Raw genomic sequence first — 23,694 nt, 5'->3', positions numbered from 1 at the left:
ATGGATAAACCAGCTCGCTGACTGCATTGTAAAACATCTAAAATGTTGTTTTGGTCATTCTTAAACGCTGTAACCATTTCAGTATTAGTGTTATTATATTAATAATTATCTTAGAACTGTCAAGAGACCACATGGAAAGACTACTCCTGTGTTCCGCGTCTGATGCCTTCAAATGCCACCATGCATTTATTGGGTGTCAGCATTGTCTTCTGAGGCACAGGTCATTTATTAAATAAGGAAAAGATTCAAACAAATTCTCCTACTACAATAAATGTAATTTTTACTGTTAATAATTGGTGCCAGTTAATCAGGAAGTGACTATTTTGTTCTCCTTGACTCATTGGATGGAAATGCTGCTTTATTCGCTCGTCTTTAATGTGATATTCCAGTTTTGAGCATACATTTAATTTGCATCTTTGAATGGAATAATAGCTGGTGTCTTATAGATATTTTTATAAAAACCTCCCACCTCCAATTCAGGATTTAGGATTTTACATGTATTTACATTTAATTAAAATTTTAAATGTGCTATTACATTTAGGATTCATGTTTTTAAATAAAACCAAAATAATCCAGACATTAAAAAACTGTAATTACAGGTAGAATGAATGAATGAATGAATTAATGAATGAATGAATGAATGAATGAACGAATGAAAAAAGAAACTCCTAACATGTGTCATGTGTCTTCTCCTAACGGTCTTAATTAATTCTGAATTCATCAGAGAATAGAGAAAGTATGAAATTAACAAAATTCATGTAATGTAGTGTGTATTTATATAGCGCATTTTCACCCAAAATGCTTCACAATCATGAGGGGGTCTCTCCCCACCACCACCAGTGTGCAGCATCCACTTGGATGATGCGACGGCAGCCACAGGACAACGGCGCCACTGCACTCACCACACACCAGCTACTGGTGAAGTAGAGAGACAGAGCTAATTCGGTGGATGGGGATGATTGGGAAGGGCATATGGAGGAAATTTGGCCAGGACACCGGGGTTACACCCTTACTTTTTATGAAAAGTGCCATGGCATTTTTTTAATGACCACAGAGAGTCAGGACCTTGGTTTAACGTCTTATCTGAAAGACGGCGCTCACTGACAGTATTTAGCGTCCCCTTCACTATACTGGGGCATTAGAAATCACACCGACCACATGTTGAGTGCCCCCTGCTGGCCTCACTAACATCACTTCCAACAGCAACCTAGATTTCCCATGTGGTCTCCCATCCAGGTACTGACCATTCACATTTTTTTATTGCAGACTATCTGATGTTTTAGTTTTGCCAGCCCAGCATCGCTAGCCTGTGTTAATGCTCTACTTACACAAATTGTTCTAATAGTGACGTTTTCATACCATTTTAGAACAAATATAATAGTTTGGAGAAAATCCTGCACTAAAAATATTATTAAATTGATTTTCTAACTTTTTTAAGGTAAGTGGTTGCAAACAATTTATATGGGCGTAATTTAAATTTAATTAAATTTAGTAATGATCAACTTAATTTGTTTGTTTAAATTTAGCGCATTTAAATTGTTTGCAACCACTTAATTTAAAAAAAATTCAGTAAATTCAATGAACCATTTTTATCAGCGTGTCCAGTTCTATTGTAGGTTTAGTGGTTTGGTGCACCTCTGATGTTTTGCATGTTTCCAAAAGCGTCAGTGTTTTGTTGGAGTGACAGCAGTGAAGCAAGGCTTTAGAGGCTCCGCAGCGGGACAGAAGAGCTTTCTTATAAACCCTCAGTCACTTTCAGCATTCATTTCTGTCAGTTTTTGAGGAAATGGAAAAAAAATTCAACAGCCACCATTGCCGTGCCGCGAGCCTCTGGCCTGTGTTGTGATAAACTGACATTTTGAGGCTCTCAGGGTGTGAGGAGGATGTTTCCCATCAGCTCCTCTAGAGCCCCCAGAGATCATCTTCCTGGATGCCTGAGAGTGCTTTAAATTAGCCATCGTCGACATGTCACAGGATACAAGCAGGCGTTCCCACACAAAACATGCTAATGTCAGGCGTTCAGTGCTTTTATAGGTTTTTTTTCCTGATGTCACAATTCATTCATTCACTCACTTTTTTAAAAAATTCTTTTATTTTTTATGCAATTAATGTTCAAAAAATTCAATTTTACTTTTGCACTTAAATATTTTCAATGTATTTGTTTTATTTTAGTTATTTTTTTCACTTGTTGATTATATTCTTTTTAATTTTTTGGAAAACAATAACATATATTATTTATTTATTCAATAGTTTTTCAAAAACTTTTTGCATATGTAAAACAAATAAATAAATTAAATACAAAAAAGCCAATAAATAAATTAGATAAATAAATAAAATAAAATACATCAATGTAACAAATTGAATAAATGAATGAATGAATAATAAGTAAACAAAACAAATCAATACATAAAATAAATTAATTAATGTAAATTAAATGAATTAATAAAAAATAATAAAATAGATGAAATTAAATAAATAAATAAAAAATAAATGAAATTGAATGATTGAATGAATGAATTAAATAATTAATCACTTAATTAATTAATGATATAAATAAATGAGATAAATAGGACAAATAAATAATAAAATAAATAGATTATCTAAATAAATTAAATTAAATAATTGAATGACTAAATGAAGAAATAAATAAACAAATAATAATGTAAATAAATTGCAGTACATTAAATAAATTAATTAAATTAAATTAATGGAGTAAGTTCAATAAATAATAAAATAAATGAAATAAATAAATGTATAATTGATTAAATAAATGAAAATAAATAAATAAAATGAATGAGTAAATTAAATAAATGATATATTAAATAAAATAAAATAAACATTTTAATGAAAGTAAATAAATAAATATAATAAAATTAAGTAAACAAATTAAATAAACAATAAAATAAACAAATACTTTAAAATAAATAAATAAATAAATAAATAAATAAATAAATAAATAAATAAATAAATAAATAAATAAATAAATAAATAAAGCATTTAAATTCATGTTCATTTAGTTTAATGTAATTTTATCCATTACATATCAGCTCCTCCAGGACCTCCAGTGTCCTTCCTGGATTGTAAATTACCCATGGACAGTGTCAGAAACTCTCCCAGAAAACATGCGAGTCTTAGACATTGTGCTTTTAAAAATGTTTCTGTGTCGCTGATGAAGCACTTCTGCGTTCCTGTTACCCAAGGCCTTTTTTAGCTCTTGTATTTATTTAAGGAGGGCATTGTTTTGCTTTTCACGATGATGCAGCACTTGCAACTGTGGTGCAAAAACATCTGTTCTTCTCATGAGCACAAACTTTCCCTCCACAATCTCATGTCACACCCTGAACTAAACGAGTGTGTCACATTGGACACCTGAATGGAAAAAGCACGTCAAATGAAATCAAACCCTTTCCTCACGTTTTTTTGTTTTAAAAGCTTATGAAGGCTCAGCCCTTCCTTCAAAACTCGCTCTTTAATAATAACAAGCGTCAGTGAAGTGGAACATTTTTGCCAAATTTAAACTTCCTTCTGGTCCAGGCCAAGTCAAACATCTTCATACTGATACGATGAAAGTGTGTATGGCTTTTGGCAGTAGGTAAACGAAATAAGGGTGGCCTGCAGTCTCGCAAGACCAAAAAAGTCCATCACACCACTGTGATTTGTTTCAAACTCAGTCCATTTGCAGCCCCAATCCTAAATTGTCATCACTTTGGAATATTATTTACTTTACTATTAGGCACAGATTCAAAACAGCTGCTGAGTTTGAAGTAATAATAATAAGAATGCATGTTCTTTAAAAACCCTGAGTTTTATTTGTTCTCTTCAATATGCACTATTGCGCAAATATTTGAGGCAGTGAGATTTCTACTTTTTTAGCTGATTTGTGTGTGTGTGTGTGTGTGTGTGTGTGTGTGTGTGTGTGTGTGTTGTATGGAGGCTGCATTTATGTGCTCAAAACAGCAGTAATACACTAAAAAATGCTTAAAAATAAAGTTTTTCAAAATTGGATAGAGTAAAAGCAGCGTTAATTTTGATACTTTAGTCTTTTGAATCATTTTAATTTTAGTCTAATTTTGGTCGACTATATTTCGAGTAGATTAAGTCGACTAAATTCTTATGAAATTTAGTTGACTAAAATATTTTTGGTTTAAATATTGTATACATTTATTTATACAAAATATTCTAACTTAAAATTAAATAAACAGTCTAATTAAAATATGGAATATACACTGTATACACAATATAAATCTGTAATTTTATGGTTTATTTCCGGCAGCTGGGCTGTGAAATAACGGCCGTTAAATTACAGAAATTGACTGTAAAATAAATGAGGGTGAATTGCAGAAATTTACCAGAAATTTAAATTTAAAGAAATTTCTGTAATTTAATGTTTGCTATTTTACAATAAATTTCTGTAATTTAATGGCCGTTATTTTACTTTTTTTTCCGGCACTCCAGCTTTTTAACCAATTTAATGCATCTTTGTTACATAAACGTATTTATTCACTTAGTGAGGAAATTAATGAATGAATTTCTGACCTCAAACTTTGTTAATGGCAGCACACTTTCCCTTTTATTCTTTGGCTCTGAAAGCTCATTTGCTTTCTCTGCAGTAAAGCCACTTTGTCTCTGGATCTCTGCTTTCTGATGCGCTCAGGTCGGACCGGTGACCCTGAACTCGGGGCTAATCCTGGATTAATCTGGAGCTCCAGCAGCCTTCACCGAGTCCTCACGACGCTGCAGCCCTCATGTATTTACATTGGCAGGAATAATGAGTGTTTCTCTGAGATTGAGAAGACGGCAGAGTCAGGAATGAAGCAGCTGTTCGCTGTCTTTCTGACTCAAAGCACAGCTCGTATTTGAATGCACTGATCCCATCAGTTTGTACCTGCCTGTATTGTGTCAGGAGATGCTTAGATATTTATTTATTTATTTATTTATTTTATTCTGATTTTGATTAGAACTTTTTTGTTTTTTTTGTCGCAGTTTAAAATGTAAAATCATTTAAGATTTTATTGTAGGTGCATCTTACATGTGGATTATGGCTGTCAGAGCCATTCAGAGTTTGCAACACATTAAATAATATATTAAATAAAACCTATTGGTCTTTCCCAAATCACATATTTGAGGAAAGTGTATAATATAAACAGTGTGCTTTTTTAAATAATAAGTTTTAAAGAATAACTGCACTTTAAAACCCGGATTGTAGTACTTATTCAACCGATTATCAAATCGTGAAAGGGGGTGAGCTATCAGTGCTATAGATTGAATTAGATCCAATTGAGTTGCACTCTTGGCAGGAACTATTTTACTGTAAGTAACTTTTTTACCAATTTGGCAACCAATAAACATCACCTGGCAAATGGTTTGAATTTCAGGTTAGTAAAAAAACCTTTTTTTTTGAAAAGGTTTAAGTGTTCAGTGTTAAGTGTTGGGATGACACTAATGTCCTACATTACACATTAAGTGAATAGTATGTCACTTGGAATGTAACTTGCACATGGTATTATGAACAGATGCTTTCTCACTTAAAAAAATAGATTTTCACTTATGAAATTACATCCTGCTCTTTTTTTATTTTACTTTTTGAAGCAAACAATCACCTAAACATGATCTATAATAAAACACACAAGTATTGTCTGTACAATTTTCTCACCTAATTGTGAAAACATCACACAATCACGATGTACTGTATATGAAATGTCTTTTTTCTGTTTGTTTAATTTAAGATGAACTGCAGAACTGTCTTGTTTTTTTTTTGTTCTTCCAGTATACTAGCTGTTGTCAGTCTTCAGCATCTCTGGCCTTTGTTTCTTAATTTTTTGACTTTGTACTCCAAAATGATTGTAGTGTAGTTTTGGAGCAAGTATGGGTCACAAATCCTCTGAGTAAAGTTTACTTGGTTTAGATAGGATTTGGTCCCTCTCTAAATTGAGTTAAAGTTACTAAAGTTAATGAGACAATGAAAGGATTAATTAGGTGATGATTGAGCACTGATGATGAACACTTGCTGTTAATAAACAGAAACACAGAAGAGAAATGCAAAACTACAACTGACTTCAGTCAGAGCCTTAGATGTAATCAGCTGAAATACAATACATTAAATCTCTCAAAATCTCAGCAGAGGATCATTAAACAACTCCACAAACAGCAGCTTTACTTTTTACCAATTTGTTTGCCCTTATTTAAAAAGGGACCAAATGTTCTCTGAACTAAGTACATTTTGCTCAGAGGATTTTGCTGTGTATCATAAATAATGTGAAAAGCACTACATAAATAAAGTTGAATTGAATATCAGCTGAACAATGATTAAAAAAAGAATAATCATTTGTATAAAAATTCTGATTTGTGATCTCCATCTGCGTCAGTTATGAAGGTGGTCTCTTCCCATCATGCACCTGTCCAGTGGCCTCCCGTCTAGGGTCAGAGCAGCAGAGGGCAGCGCGTGTGAGCGGCAGACGCTGCAGACTGATGGCTGTTGACTGAACGCTTGTTAATAAAACATGTCTGTGCTGATAGAGAGCTGTGTTTTCACAGATGTGTCTAATTCAGAGCAAGCTGTTTCTCTCTCCTTCTCAGCGCAGGCCTTCTTATGACAGCGAGCACTGCTGGTGAAACTGAATGTCTGTGCTTTATTGATATTCAGGTTGTTCTGAAATGAATTTTCCATTAGATGCGAGATTTAAACACCAGTGACATTGACTTTTAGATGACATTCATTTTGTCTTTTAGTATCAAACAAAAAAAGAAAGTGATTAAAATTTGGGTTATTGTGAGGTTTCGGTTTTGATTAGCTTGTTTTCTGATCTATATGCAAGCTCTGCTTCAAAAATCTACATAGAAAATCTCACTAAGTAAAGAAGTTCTTTAGGATTTCAGTCAGAGTATTAGCAGTGTTCATTTAGTATCAATACAGTATGTGTGCAATATACATCATCTAGATCTACTGTAACGCATCATCAGTGATGTATCCGGGGGTCACTGGGTGTTTCGGTCTTTCAACATCAGACACCCTTGCCCAGGTTACCCAGCTGAGGTTGATCAGACCCCAGCTTGCGTCCCAGTAGCCATCCCCCACGGATCCGCTCTTTTTATCCGTGGCCATCTTGTGGCTTTCTTTGCAGCTTCACAGTATCTTCAAATAAGATTTAAAAAAAAAGGTATTTTAAATAAAATGATTTTTTAAATTTAATTTTATTATTTAATTTTTAATTTTATTCTAAGTTTAAATGAATAAATTAAAAACAGAAATGTCTCAACAGAATTTTATCAATGAATTTTACTTTAGTTTAATTCTAGTAACATTTTTTGTGAATGACAACCCTTAGTTTTTATGCACTGGTTTGTTTGTTTGTTAGTAATAGTTAACTTTAACAACTCTTAGTATCAAGTGAATTGGTTTGTTAGTTAGGCAATACTAGTTATGGTTAACTTTAACCCTTGACATTTGATATTTATTGATTAGCTAATTTTATTAACATATAAATAACTTGAATGAACTTAAATGAATATATAACTAGTTAGTTATAACAACCAATTATGTAAGTAAGTAAAGTAAGTTAAGTGACTAAGTAAAGTATGTAAAGTAAGTCAAGTAACGTTCACTGAAAAATAATGCAGGGTTTCACACAATTCATTTATGTTGTCCCAACGCATATCGATTAAGTTAACTTAACACTTTTAACAAACTTTTGTGGATTGAACATAACATTAAGTTGTCCCAATGAGATCTCAAGAATTGTGTTGTTTCAGCTCATTTTACATAAGTAGTTTGAACAAGCAAAAAATGTATATATTTTTTGAGTGTCAGTAAGTAAAGCAAGAGAGTTAGGTAACATAAGTAAAGTTAGTAATTAAATAAAGCAAGTAAGTTAGGTAACAAAGTTAGTAAGTAAAGTAGAGCAAATAAATTAAGCAAGTAAGAAAGTAAAGCAAGTAAAGTAAGAAAGTAACGGAAGTAATGCAAGAAAGTAAAGTAAGTAATGTAACTAAAGCGACATAAATAAGTAAAGTAAGTGAATTAAGTAACACAAGTCAAGTAATGTAAGTAAGTAATGCAAGTAATGACCTTTGGTACTTTACCTACTGGCCAAGCATTTGCACTGTGCATGCAAAGTATGTTTCTGATCTTTAAAATAGTTTCAAAGCCTGTCTATTTTCTCTGTAAGATAAATGGCTCCATTTCATTAAGTGAGGCTCTGTCTTGTACACACACGAACGCCCACAATTACAGGTTGCTAATTATATCTTCTGAGAATGGAAAAATGCAGCGGCATGATCAGAGCTGAGGTCGGAGGTGCTGATGCATGATGATGACTGGCACAAACATTTCTAAACCATCCTGAAACTCCACTGATGTGATGCAGGGTTTAGTCTGTATGTAGAAAGACACCAGCAGATGGAGTTTATTAAACTCACTTGTTACGGATGAAATCACCACAGTTTACTCTCAAAACATATAGTGTATAGATTTTACTATTCAGTTAATCTTTATTTCTATAGCACTTTTACAATGCAGATTTGTGTCAAAGCAGCTTAACATAGAAGTTCCAGTAAATTGAAAGGAACAAACTTCACCAATTGACGAAAGTGAAGGTAAAAAAAATCCTTGAGAGAAACCAGGATCAATTGGGCATTTCTCCTCTGGCCAAACTTATTGTGCAGAGCTGCAGTCTCGGCACCCGGGGCTGGAGAGGCTGCGGGTGTTATTAGTTCACCGTCAGGTGTTCAGGCCCACAGGATTAATGTGAAGACTCGTCTGTTACTAGGGTATTTCAGGAATCAGTCTCATGTGCTGATCTTGGGATAAGAAAAAAAAAACATAAAGGCACATAACATAACATAAGAGTGGATGTCGGTCAAAAACAATCACACACCTTCAAAATTCTGCACATTTTTAAGCTTCTTGTTAAAAGATGTAATTTGTTCTGTCAAATTAAAACAAATGTGCATTAAAAAAAATGAGTATGAATTGAGGCTGGGCGATAAAATCGGTATCTATTTATTGACCGAACACCATTGTCAATATCGCTAACAAAAAAAGTTTGGTATGAAGCACTATAGTTTTATTATTGTAGCTGATGAGTGCGTGCTTTGGAAGTAGTGCCAATAAGCTTAGGGTGTAAGTTTGTCATTTCCAATGTAGGCACATGTTGTGCAAGCGACACGCACGTGTACCGCACACATATTCCAGCTGCACCTCTTTAAAAAACACCTGAACTTTCACCGCAATTCGTGCAAGTATACATACCTATCTGCAACATTTCACTAAAAACAACTTAACAGCTAATCACCTCAGACAAACACGGCACATTCTTCACACACAGCTTTTTACTTCTGTTCTTCCATAAACTTGTATCTGAGCATCAGCAATTATTTGTCCACTTATTATCCTCTAAGAAAATGGCTCATGGTCACCTAGTTACGAGAGATGCCAGAGGAGTAAAATCCATTGTAAATAGTCAAGGAATCCAGCCGCACATGCTTGTCACTTGAAATAAAAAAAATAAAAAAGGGTGTAAGGATGTCGCCAGAGGGGCTTTTTGGTTTCTTTTCTTGTTCATCCCAGCCCCTTCCCCATCTGGAAGATTTTTTAGCACAAGGAGTGATGTAGTCATTCAACTTCATAATTTGTAATGTTGTAGTATGTATTTGAATAACGGTTGGTTCCTTTACCTGAAAGCACAGATTTGATTATCATAATTTGTTTTATTTACAGAGTTTGAGGTTTACTGTATCATTATCATTGACACCTTAAAGTTTGCTTTGATTGTTCAGTCTATGGTTTGCCATTGCACACACTTTGTAACATTTATTAAGTTTAAGAGTCTTTTTAACACTTCTGTTTATTTTATTATTTTATAAAGAGATCAGATAATTTGTTTAAATATTTTTCTTTTGACTATTAAAGCTATTTGCCTTAGTAATGTTGATGATTTGAAATAAAGGGGTTAAAAAATCCTCATATTTCTAAATGTATTGGTAAAAAATATTAAATAATTATCAATATAAAATAATATGAACCATGTTATCTTGATTTATATATATATATATATATATATATATATATATATATATATATATATATATATATATATATATATACATATATATATATATATATATATACATATATATATATATATATATATATATATATATATATATATATATATATATATATATATATATATATATATATATATATATTTATTTATTTATTTATTTATTTATTTGCAATATCGCCCAGCCCTAGTCTAATAAACTAGTCTTTTAAACACAAAAGCAGATATTTTGAAGAAAGCTGGAAACCTGTAACCATTGACTTGCAGTGTTTTTCATACTATAGCAGCTGATGGCTACAGGTTTTCAGCTTTCTTTAAATGATCTTCTTTAGTGTTCAACAGAATAAAAAACTCTCAAAGCTTGGAACCACTTAAGTAAGTAATATTTCTGGGGTAAACTATCCCTTTAATTTAGTATTAATAATGTTTGTACTACAGCCAGGCACAAATCTGTTTCAACAACTTTTAATATGATCAAGACTTTAACATTCTTCTGCAAAGTGTTTCATGTCCTGCTCTTCTTTTTTTCTCTTTCTCCACACTTGTTGTGCTTCTAATGGTCTTTCGGTGTCTCTCAGCTGTGATTAAAACAGGTCCAAACTAAACAGCACAAGCACACCAGACCTGCTTTCCAGTAGTTATAGAAGCATTCCTTCACTGTTGTATCATCGTTTGATCCTGGAGGCCAACAAAAGCTATGTGTGTGTGTGTCTGTGGCTGAGGAACAAGTGTGTATTAATTTATGAGACAAGAAGATGTTGCTCTTAAGGCAAGACTTTTAACAGCGTGAGTCATAGCGTCAGGATTAATGAAAGCGTACAGTGTGCTGATAAAGACTGCGCTTGCCTCACAACACAAGCAGGGCTTCCAGAAGTTCAGATAGAAATCAGGTGCAACATCCGGCTGGAGAATATTAGGGATAAACGGAGAAAGGGAGAAAGAGAGGGAGGGAGAAAACTGAACTCTTATCAGAGTCTTACAGGAAATCAGCATGTGTGATTGTCAGAACAATAACACAAGAGCACTGCGGCATGCAAAAGGCTGGACTGATGCCGTGTGTGTGTGTTGGTCTGCCTGCTTTCATGCAGATACAAGGCAAGCTGTTCTATGTGGATGCCATTGATGGGGGTCACATGGAAAAGTCACATCATAAAAACTTTTAAGGCCATAAAAATAAGAAACTAAAAGTGATTCAGCTTTTTGGGTCAAGTTGCAAATCTGTAGTTTTGCTAATAAAGTGCGTTTGTGCGCAGCCATTTTCGACAGTGCATTGGTGCTGAATGTATTTTTGTATATTTTTTTTTAATTCATTAATTATTATTATTATTATTATTATTATTATTATTATTATTATTATTATTATGGGCGAGGCAGTGGCGAAGTAGGTAGTGCTGTCGCCTCACAGCAAGAAGGTTGCTGGGTCGCTGGTTCGAACCTCGGCTCAGTTGGTGTTTCTGTGTGGAGTTTGCATGTTCTCCCTGCCTTCGCCTGGGTTTCCTCCGGGTGCTCCGGTTTCCCCCACAGTCCAAAGACATGCGGTACAGGTGAATTGGGTGAGCTAAATTGTGTGTGTGTGTGTGTGTGTGTGTTTCCCAGAGATGGATTGTGGCTGGAAGGGCATCCGCTGCGTAAAAACTGGATAAGTTGGCGGTTCATTCCGCTGTGGTCATTATATAATTATATTCATATTATTATTATTATTATTATTATTATTATTATTATTATTATTAAATAATAATACATTTGTAAACCATTATAAGCCATAAATCAGACCAACCAGTTAAGTTAAATCACAATATTATTTTAGATTTGAGGATAAACCTTTATTTTATTTTATTTTAATATTATTTAATATTATATTTATTTTAACAATATTTATTATTTTATTATATATTTTATATATATAATTTTATTTTATTTAATTAAAATTTATTTTATTTCAGGTTATATTTATATAATTTCATTTAATTGTATTAATATTTTATATTTACTTTAATAATTTATATTTATATTATATTTATTTAATTTTAATATTTTATATTTGTTGTATTTTAATATTATATTTATTTAAATTGTATTTAGTTTTAATATTGTTTTATATTTATTTAATTTTAACACTAATTTATGTTTATTTTATTTTATATGATATTTATTTAACTTTATTGCTTTTTTATATTCATTTTATTTTATATCATATTTATTTAATTTGCTTATTTTTTTATTTTAATGTTTTTATATTTATTTTATTTTAATATTATTTATTTTATTTAATATTATATTTATGTATTTTTTTCATTTTATTATGATTTTAAATTTCGTTTATTTATTTATTTTTATGTGTATCTAATGACTTAAATGAGATACATAGCTAGAGTTCCTTGAAGCATTTCAGAAGATGCTATCAATATATATATATAGCATATATATAGTGTGTGTAACTGTTCATTTAAAATTAAACACTGTATATTTTCAGAAACAATATTTTAAGTTTATTGCAAATTTGGATGAAGCTAAGACGCATATATCTAACTGTTCGGGTGTTTACACTATTTAACAAGCTCATCCAAATACAACCACTTTAATTATTTTTTAAAGGAATTGTTCACCCCAAAATTTATATTAACTCACTATTTATTTGCCTTAGTGAACCTTTATACTGTAGAACACTGAAGGAGATATTTTAAAGAAAGCTGGACGCCTATAACCATTGACTTCCCTAGAAGGAAAACTATTTTTATGTAAGTCAATGGATACAGGTTTCCAACGTTCTTCAAAGTTATTTCTTTTGTGTTCAACAGAAGAAAGAAGGTCAAATGGGTCTGGAACAAGTAAAGGGTGAATGCATGACGATGGAAGTCTCAATTTTGGATGAGCTACCCCTTTAAAACAGTGATATTATTGCCAGACAGTTTTTTTGTAATCTTTCTGTTAGTTTTTTGTATTTACACAAAGTACAAGCTCAACCAAATATCACCATTTCGTTTATTCCTTATGACAGATATTTTCCTCTAAGATTCACTTGTCATTGGTGTGTGCGTGTGCGTGCGTGTGTGTTTGTGTGTGTTTATAACCAAGTGCAACTATGTAAGTGCTTTACCTACTTGTATAAACTGTAATTATGACTCCGTAATGTCACCTCAGCTTGTGCGTGCGAGTGATCCCCACTCCGTCATTCGGCATGCGCCGCGAAGAGTGATGATGATGATGTGGGTTTGGCTTTGTTCTGGGACCGCCTGCATTTATGGTGTCACGCTAATCCCACGCCACCCGCATTTGTCTCTTCTGCTCTCCTCTGGGTTTCTCCAGACTGAGGTTCGTGCAGGAACTCGCTCTGCAACACTTGGCAGAGTTGAAGCAGAATTGAAACTGGAGAATCTGCTGCTGGATTGACTGTCAGCTCCTGCTGTATAAAGATAATAGCAGTGCAAGAGATCTGGACTCATGAGAGAGGATGTTGTTGCGGTTTTGTTATTGTTAGAGCAACTGTTTCCATTTTTGATTAGTACTTTTTGGCATGAATAAAAGCATGTCAATATAAACTCATAATTTAACCAGTTCGCTTGATTCATGTTGACTGATGCCTTTCTCTGGTGTTCCTGCTGTTTTTGTTTAGTTTTTGTTTTACATATGCTATATCTTAATTTAAATTATTGGGGATTATTATTGAGGTTCTTTGGATGTTTTTCTTTTATATCGTATTTTAATTTAATTTTATTTTGGTTTTATTTCGGTTTCATTTTTTGTTAAATTATTTTATTAAAGTTAGCTTTTTTGATTAAATTTTTTTTTAGCTTTTTCATTTTATTTTGCTTTTAATTTTTGCTTTTTTGTTATAACTTGAATTGGTTTTGTTTTTCATTTTATTTAGCTTTTTTGTTTTTTATTTTTATTCAATTTTATTTAGCATTTTCGATTTTATTTGACAATTTCATTTACTTCTTATTTTTTTGCTATTTATTACATTTTTTGTCCGTTTATTTCATTTTTATTTTATTTTATTTTATTTTGCTTTTATTTAAATTTCATCTTATTTTGCTTTTTTGTTTTTTATTTTATTTTGCTTTTTCATTTTGTTTTTCTTTTATTTTTTTATTTTTTTTTCTATTTTTTGTTATTATTTTGATTTTATTTGATTTTGTTTTCATTTCGGGTTCATTTTAATTAGCTTTTTTGCTTTTTACTTTTTATATTATTTTTATTTCACATTTTTGTTCAGTTTATTTTGCCTTTTCTTTTTATTGTTTCATTTGTTTTTTGCTTTTCTTTTTGTGTGTTTTTAATTAAAATTTTATTTATTTATTTTGTTATTATTTAAATATTTTTTATTTTATTTTTCCATAATTTATTTAGTTCAAATTAATGAAAGTAGTCGACAACTTTATACTTTCATCACACATTTTTTGTACTTAAATTTATTTTATTGTTTTACCATTTTTTATAAATAGCCATATTGTCATTTTTTTAATCTCTAACATTTTTGCTTTGTTGTTTGAAACATTTGCCCTCAACCTATTAATAACTCAAACAGTTATTGTTGGAGTGTATAAAAAGGTGTACATAAAACATTTTAACCCCACAATGCTGATTAACATATGACAAGACAATTCACAAATACTCCTGTACAAAAACCGTAATACCAATATTAAATGGCATTCCTTGTCATTTTTATATTCAGAAATAAGCTTTCTCTGAGCTAGAAATGTCAATGTGGTGGCGTCACCAAATAAGGATGAGATCTTTCATAATATCATTTCCTGCAGCCAAAATCAAGAATACTTGGCGGCATAAAGTGAACAGCTGACCAATAGATAATAAAAGGAGTCGCTTAAGTGCTGATGTTATTCTCCAGCTGTTTTGCCTTTCAAATACAAAAAAAAAAAAAAATTCATCTTATGACCTATGGATATCTCTCTATTTTTTCAGTTCTGTGTATAGTTTTGCAATTCTTGAGTTCACCTCCAATCTTAAGCGCTCTCTGCAAGCCTATAAGACAGATGTACTATAGTCCATGCATTTTACATTGTGGCCATGCGTGGGGCTGCAGACTGAACCAACGACAGAGCGTCCCATAGGAAGTGACTTTATCCGACAGCTTTGCTTGTAATGCTATAAAAACAAGTCATTTTATTTTGTTTTAGTATTATTATTATTTTTTTATTTTTATTTTAGTTTTTATTGTATTATTATTTATTATTATTATTTTTATTATTATTTAGTTTATTTTAATTGTTTTATTATTTTTTTTATATTATTATTATAATTATTATTAGTATTATCATCATCAACATTATTACCAATATTATTTAGTTTATTTTTTATTATTTAAATTTATTTTGATTTTTTATTATTATTATTATTATTATTATTATTATTATTATTATTATCATTATTATTATTATTTTTAATTATTTTTATTTATTTTTATTATTATTTTTTATTAGGTTTTTAGTTTTATTTTTCTGATTTTTAATTTACTTAAATTTTGTTTATTATTATTATTGTTGTTGTTGTTGTTGTTGTTGTTATTATTAATAGTTTAGCTTTTACCTATTTTGTTTTGGTTTAGTATTATTTTATTTTATTTTTTATTTAGATGAGTTTATTGTATTATTATTATTATTATTATTATTATTATTATTACTATTATTTCGTTTTTTAATAAATTTTATGTTGTTTATTGTCATTATTATTTTTATTTGTTTAGTTTTTAATAATTTTAATTTTAATATTATTTTGGTTGATTGGTATTATTAATTGGTATTAATTGGCATTGGTATTATTATTTTTGTTATTTTATTTATTTTTCTGTTTTGTTTTGAGAAGTCCTTTTATTCTATACTATCTTTGTTTTTGTCTTCTTGTTTGGCTTCATCTTTTTATTTTTTAGTCTTTGTCTTAATCTTTGTCTTCTTCATACTCTACATCTTTTTTTTGTCTTCATCTTTTTATTCTTTGTCATCCTCCTTGTATTCTTAGTTTTAGTTTTTTTTTTTTTTTGTACATTTAAGCCAGGTATAGCTATAGTCCCCCAGCCATGCGTTCAACATTGTAGCCATGCGTGTGGCCGCAGACTGAACCATACCAGCGTTAAATGCAATTAAGCAACAGAGCGTCCCATAGGAAGTGACTTTATCCAACAGCTTATGATTGTTATGCTATAGGAACAAGTCATTTTGTGGGTTTTGGAGCAGAACTGACTCAGTCTGAGGTCCATAGATGGCTGCCGTTGTCTTTAGCCAGCAACTGGAAAAATCAGTGGGATAGAAAGAGGTCTTCATGTAAAGAAAGCATGGATTAGAGGGACCAAAAGTCTCCGCAGGTTGCATTACCAACTTTAGACTTTACCAGTGCACACCGTGTGAAGGTTTACAGCTGATTGGAGAAACTCTTAGTGAACAAGCCCATACAGAAGAGAAGAGAGAGAATATTATTACCCTCTGTTTCTTCTGTCCTCACGGCTTATGCAAAGTCTTGGAATTGTTAAAAGTGGTTGAAAAGTGCAAGTACGTGTCAGGTTACTTGCTTGTTAGCTACACCAAGTTATAGTTTCCCTCCAACAGGCCATTTCATGCTATGGAGGTGAAGCGGATCGAGGCCATTTTTTAGACAAAGTCACCAGTGTGTGCGTATATGTGTGTGTGTGTGTGTGTAAAACAGACCCCCCAGTAGTAGCTACTAAGTTGACTCGGGATAATGGTGCTCCTCAAGGGTTTATCCGGCTCCACTTGACTGGATTTTCACAGGTCTTCGCCTAAAGGTTGAAAGCGGATCTGTTCAAGAATGCTGTGGTTTTCGTAGATCAGTAGTAGACATTTGACTACCTGAAACCAGTTTTGTGGTTATTTATGCAATATTTCAGCACTTCTACTTTTTTATTAGTCTGAGCTATTGCAGTTAAATCAGGAACCATAAAAGGTAGCAGCAAGGTTTAACCTGAATACAGATTTTTTTATTTATTCTGTTAATTTTTTTATTTTTATTTATTTATTAGTTTTATTTTTTATTTTATTTTAGTTAGTTTAGTTTACTTTTTATTATTTTATTTTATTTTGGTATTATTTAATTATTATTATTTTTTTTAGTTTTTATGTTATAATAATAATAATAATAATAATAATAATAATAATTATTATTATTATTATTTTATTTGACTTTTTATTATTTTATTTTATTTTGTTGTTATTGTTTATTATTTATTTTATGTTTAGTTATTATTTTATTATTGTTAGTTTATTATTATTTTATTTAATAATATTATTTTAGTTTAGTTTAATTTAATTTTTTAAATTTTTATTTTGGTTTTTTATTATTATTTTATTTTTAGTTGTTGTTTTATTTATTATTATTATTATTATTATTATTATTATTATTAAAGTTTACTTTTTGTTATTTATTGTAATTTGTTTTGGTTTATTTTTATTATATTATATTATTAATATTATTATCATTTCAGTTTAGTTTTTTATTATTTTATTTTGGTTTTGTTTGTTTGTTTGTTTGTTTTATTATTATTTTTATTATTAATACTATTATTATTTTACTTTAGTCTACTTTTTATTATATATTTTATTAATATTATTTATATTATTAATTTTTTATTTTATGTTTTTTTTTCTTCTGTGTTATTTTGAGAAGTCATTTAATGCTGTATGAAAGTATTTTTCTTCTAAGACTTCTTTCTTGTTTTTGTTTTTTTCTTTGGATATATCTTTTTACTCTGTCTTCATACTTTTCATCTTGTTTTCATTGTCTTCTTTGTCATCCTCCTTGCATTCTTGTTTTTGTCTCAATGTTTTTATCATCTTCATCTTCATTTTTCTTAAAAAAATTTCATCTCATCTTTGTAGAAAATCTAACGCTAAGAAACACTAAGAAAATTAAGAATGACTTTTTCTTAATTTGTGTCTTTTTTTTTGTCTTAATCTTGTTGTCTGTTATCTTTTTTTTCTTTTTAAATCTTAGTCTTCTGTCTTTGTGTCTTCTTTACCATTCATCTAGTTGTTTCTTTTGTCATCTTTTTCATGTCTTTGTCTTATCCAACATCTGATCCTCTTAATCGTAATCCTCTTAATGTAATGAGCTCTCTGAAAATAAATCAGTCAAAATGATGAATGCAATTGCTCATCTACTCATTCTTCACTGAAAAACAAGAGATGTGAGGCCTGTGTGTGTGGTCTTTATTAAATCCCGACATGTAACAACTTCATATTGTTAACGTTTCTATATTGTTAACATCTTTTACTATGCTCTAGCCAGACTCAAACCTGATACTGTCTGAATGAAGCTGCTGGCTCTTGTGTCCGGATGAATCGCAGATAGACATTGAGCTGTTGGTATTGTTAGTTTTGAAGTAAAAGTATCTTTAGCCAGTCACTCTTGTTTCCACAGGTGGCTCTCTGTCTTGCAGGACAGAAAGAGACAGAACGAGAAAAATGGTGGGGGTTTGAAAGTAGAGAGAGCACGAGGGAAGAGGAAGATAAGGCTAGCATTTAGTTTTTGGCATGCACAGTCTCCGCTCCGTATTTACTCTGGTTTCGTTAGACCCGGCCATATGCCAAGCTTTAGAGCTGAAGTGAGCTTTGTGCATTCAGAGACTTCAAGTCCTACTATAGTAAACTTACATTTCCCCCCTTCTAGTAGAGCATTCCAGGCTCTAAACACTTGTGTTTTCTTTGAGAGCTTCAGGAATTGGGTTCTGCTGCACGCCTCGACAACATTCATTGAATAGGCGGGGTGAAAATCCTGTCAAAGTGTTATATTTAGGTTATGTGGTTGGAGGAATGGCTTTACTGTCCTCCTGATTTATAGGGCAACTTGTTAAAGTAACCAAATCTTTTGTATAAGTATTAAACTTTAGGGCCTGTTCACACTCAACACTATCTCTAATAATAATTCGTATGAAATTGTACAATCTTTTTAGTACTTTTTGCTCATCTGCCAATAGGGTTGGGCCGATAGACGATGCTATCGCCCATCGCCGATTGCCAATAGACAACACGATGCTGAACTGGCATCCATCGCCTGTCCTCTGCCCCGCCCCCGTCGCAAACCCGCTCGCGAAAAATACACACTTAGGCCCCGTTTATTCTAATACATCTTTGTATTAAAATGCCTTTTTAGAACAAAAATGATCCACATCCACACCGTGTTTTACCTAGCATTTTTAAACAGCCGTTCGTCCACTGAAAACATGTGGCCACAAACACACAGCCACACATACTGTCATGCACTCCTCTGAGCACCAGTAAGCAGTGCACGTCGGACAGTTTATCAAGGATGTACCGCTGGATCGCGTCTCACTTTAGTTGTTAAACGTGATATTTAATTCATCATGTCTCTATCTAACGACTCTTAGGTCTTTTGAATCTGTCTGGTAGCGTGTCACAGCATCAGTACACTGCTTCAGTCTTTCACTTTCACACTTGTACTTAGTAATTTTAGTGAAAACCTCAGATACTGATGGTTCTGCACCTTTTTTACAGACCAACCTCCTGCGTAAAAAGGGATTGACAGGTGGTGATTTTGTGTGCAACTTATCTTTATTTATTTATGATTTGTTTATGGGTAAAACAAAGACCATGCGGGTCAGGTAGTTGAAATGGTAAGCTAAAAATAATAATTTCGTTATGAATTATTCATAAATAATTAATTCACCTCCGCCTATGATGACGATGTCATTATCCATCGCGATGTTTCACATTAGACATCGTATTATGCCAAATTGGTCGACATTGCCCAACCCTATTTCCCAATCACGGTATGGTTTATGGGTGGAGTTTAGTGCAAAAATGTACATTTTCATACCGCTGAGCTCATATGAATTGGTACGAATTTACCCCTAAACTTACATAATATATAATAGTGACCTTTCCTAGGGCTGTCACACTAGGGGTAGGATTTCACACTTCATGATCTGATCTGATTCTTGAAGTCATAATTCGGTTCCAAAATGATTCTTGACCTACATTGTTCCTTTATCTTTGGCTGTGCAAATACATCTTTCCAACTTTACAGTTTATCCAGAATCTTAGTCTCTATGCTTTTGTTTATGATTGGAATCTATGCATGACAGTTCTTATTCCAAACAAAGTCTCTTTAAGGCAAGTCATTTCACTTGGTGGCCATCTTTGAAACACCTCTCGGGCAGTATGCTCGGGCATTCTGTCTGAATGGGGAAACATCAAATTCTCTGAAACTGTTTGCCAAGCTTACAATTACATTACACATTTGGAATTACCAATAAAATTAAATAACAACTGTAGCATAAGTTTTGTTTCTAAACATTCAAATCAAACTAAATCAGCATTTTTACAGGTTGCCTGAGCTAATGCGCATGTGCACTGTAAAAGAATGAGATCACGACACCAACCTTTATTTATGGCTGTTGTACACACGATCATCCTCTAAATAGTGATTGTCAGATCACGCTGCTCCTCTAAAGTATTCTTGATGGTAGATTTTTCCTCCAGAAATGACAGCGACTTTTTGTTTAGAAGTTTGCGTGCGTTTGACTAGTTGCTGTCATGTGATGTTCATTTGACAGGACGGACTGTACCTTGTGATCATTTCATACAGATTACAAAGCCAAAAAACTTTTCTTTTCAAGTGTAGTGGGTTCATTTAAAATAAAGATTTCAAGCTTAATGTGGATATACTTCTTATGTCTGTGAAGCAAGTATATTTGCTGATTTTTCAGCACATTTGTTTACCACAAAAATTGTTGTAAAAGTACACGCCTGATCCGAGCTTCTTCCCTGAAGAAACGTCAATCGATCTGCTTGTTAAGTCATGATGTATGGAATACTGTTTCTGGGTCCAAGCTGCTACTCATTTGAATTGAGAAAATTACCACTTTCTAGTCCTCTGGTCATCTGATATTAGGCATGGATATATGTATTGCGATCATGATTTTCGAAAGTAAAGCACTTTGTAAAAGTTTATTATTGCCATTTGATGAGTCTCCCTATACAGTTGGAAAGAGGGCTTAGACCCGGAAGCTGCTTCGCGTGACGTCACACTTAACAAACGGATAGCGATCACTGATTGGCTACTGTACTAGTTGGCAGGGCTTCATTCGCCATATCAACCGTTACACTTTTCCCCATTCAAAACTATACGAGTGACGTCTTGTGAATACTAGAGTCTTTGTTCCAAAAAGAGCATTACATTTTTTTCTTAATTGATTTAGAATCACTAAAGAAATAATCACGTTGCATTAATGAATCCTTTTTTTTTCTCCCACCTCTACCGTACACACCAATAATACAGAAATAAAATGGAGGAATGATATTGTTGAATCTCCTTCAGAACTTTTTTTTCCAGCTGATGAATGAAAAGGTTCAGAATTGGCCCTTGTGAAACAGTTTGAGCATTTAAAGCAGCAGATGACAACAAACTTAAATTATATGGATTATAGACCACCTAGTAATCACTCTCATCATCTCTTCTTCTTGGTGGCAACTTCAGCAAACTTAATGTGTTGATGTGAGTGAGAAGGTCAGTCAGAAGTAAAACAAACAGATGTTCAGGAGACGCTGACAGACATGCTGTGAGGAGATGGAAATATTCTCTGCTCTGTCTTTCTTTTGGTTTTCATCTATTCATCCCTCCTTTGCTTTTATTTTTATCATATTTTTCCTTGTTCTTTTTTTGCTGTTGATGTCTTTCATTTGATTTGTTTTTCTTTTGATTCTTTTTTTACATTTCTTTTGCTCTTTTTTTGTTTTTTTTGCTCCTTCGCTCTTTCATTTGATTTAATTAATTGTCCATCTTTTCACTCTTTTAACCTCCTTTTTTCTTTATTTTGCCCTCTTTTCTTGCTCTTTCGCTCTCTTTTTTTGCTGTTTCATTCTGCTTTTTTCTTTCTTTTGTTATTTTTCTTTCTTTCTTTTTTCTTTTCTTTCTTTCTTTCTTTCTTTCTTTCTTTCCATCTTTCTTTCTTTCTTTCTTGCCTTCTTTCTTTCTTTCTTTCCTTCCATCTTTCTTTCTTTCTTTCTTGCCATCTTTCTTTCTTTCTTTCTTTCTTTCTTTCTTTCTTTCTTTCTTTCTTTCTTTCTTTCTTGCTTTCTTGCTTTCTTTCTTTCTTGCTTTCTTTCTTTCTTTCTTTCCACACAGTCTTCATGATGTATTCTTTGTCCTGCCTTGAGCTAAAACACAAATAATCTCCCAGATGTAGACCTGACAGCTGTCAGTCAAATAAGCCCTGACCTCAACCCTCAGCTCTCGATCGTGCATTTATTAGATCAAACTTTACAAACAGAGCAATGCTAATGTGATTAATCCCAGTCAATTCCGGCCTGTGATGGCCAGATAAACCGGTCATTTTATGTCATGTTTGTTTTGACAAATTACTTTAGATTACAATTTATTTATTTATTTAATCTTTATCCCCGGATAGGGCTTGTTGAGTGACAGAAACAATTATTTATGAGTTTGCTTCTTGTCTTCTACAACCTAAGAACGCAAAAATGACAAGAGCAGGTTAACTTCAGCTGTCTCCCATTGAAAATAAGGTTTAAAAATCTGAAATAGTGTTAATATTTATACAAAAATTAGAATGATAGTATCTTTTAGTGTAATATAATGCACATTAGTAAGTGCATAAAAGAAAGGCAGGCTATCATATTGGAAAAGCAGCATGAAAGTATCATTTGTTTAATTTATTGCTAACTTCCTTTTGTTTTGGAAACGAGGTTTGCTTTTTTGGCGTCTCTCAGATTATGTTCCTGTCTTTCTCTGTACTGTAAGATAAGATTGGGGAAAAATTGAGACATAATTACATATTCGGTTGCCATGTTTTGTGCCTGCAATAACAAACCCTGTAATATTTCATAAGGTAAAATCGGTGGAGTGATTTTTATTGTGAAATGTGGCCAAGCTATTATGTTCTTGTCAAGTCAAGAAGTTATTGGATTTACTACATTTTTTAAGGTAAGTGGTTGCAAACAATTTATATATGCTGAATTTAAACAAACAAATTAAGTTGAAGATAACTCATTTTAATTTGTTCGTTTAAATTCAGCACATATAAACTTTTTGCAACCACTTACCTTAAAAAAATGTAGTAAATCCAATAAATAATTGTCAGTGTAATTATAGAAATGAATGAAATGAAATGTGCTCTCTTTCTATAAATCTTTCTAATAGAAAAAATGTTGCAGCGATTAAATGTCTTGGCTGATTTCCCTGATGAATTGAATTTTGTGTTTCTGCAGATCTGAGGTCTACAGGTACAGCCCATTACTTCTCTTTCCTGCTCAACACATCTGACTATCGCATCTTGCGCATGGATGAGGATCACGACCGCATGTATGTGGGCAGCAAAGATTACATCCTGTCTCTGGATCTCCACGACATCAACCGAGAGCCACTCATAGTAAGAACTGACACACATTCATTTGTTACATTTTTAATGTAACTTTATAATTCACTTTATAATTCACTTTTATTGTCTTTTTAATAACTTGTTTATTATAAATATTTTTCATTTTGTATTTTACTTTATTCAATAATTTTTTATGTATTTAATTGTTTTGTTTAATTCTTAAATTCATAAATTTTTATTATTTAAAAATATAACTATAGTTAAATACAATATTATATACTATTTATTAATATTAATTTTATATTTAAT

General features: G+C 31.8%; 1 protein-coding gene across 4 annotated transcripts in view; it reads left to right on the top strand.

Moving 5' to 3' along the window:
- Window positions 1–23,694, top strand: part of sema3fb (sema domain, immunoglobulin domain (Ig), short basic domain, secreted, (semaphorin) 3Fb) — a 135,404-nt gene that overhangs the window by 59,815 nt on the left and 51,895 nt on the right. For all 4 annotated transcript variants that reach the window (XM_068224391.2, XM_068224390.2, XM_021479878.3 and 1 more), the window contains exon 3: window positions 23,276–23,436. In XM_068224391.2, the coding sequence (XP_068080492.2) occupies window positions 23,276–23,436 (161 nt within the window). The remainder of the gene's footprint in view (window positions 1–23,275; window positions 23,437–23,694) is intronic.

This window comes from Danio rerio, chromosome 11, assembly GCF_049306965.1.
Source record: "Danio rerio strain Tuebingen ecotype United States chromosome 11, GRCz12tu, whole genome shotgun sequence".
Lineage (NCBI taxonomy): Eukaryota > Metazoa > Chordata > Actinopteri > Cypriniformes > Danionidae > Danio > Danio rerio.
This window is presented reverse-complemented; position numbering and strand designations above follow the sequence as displayed.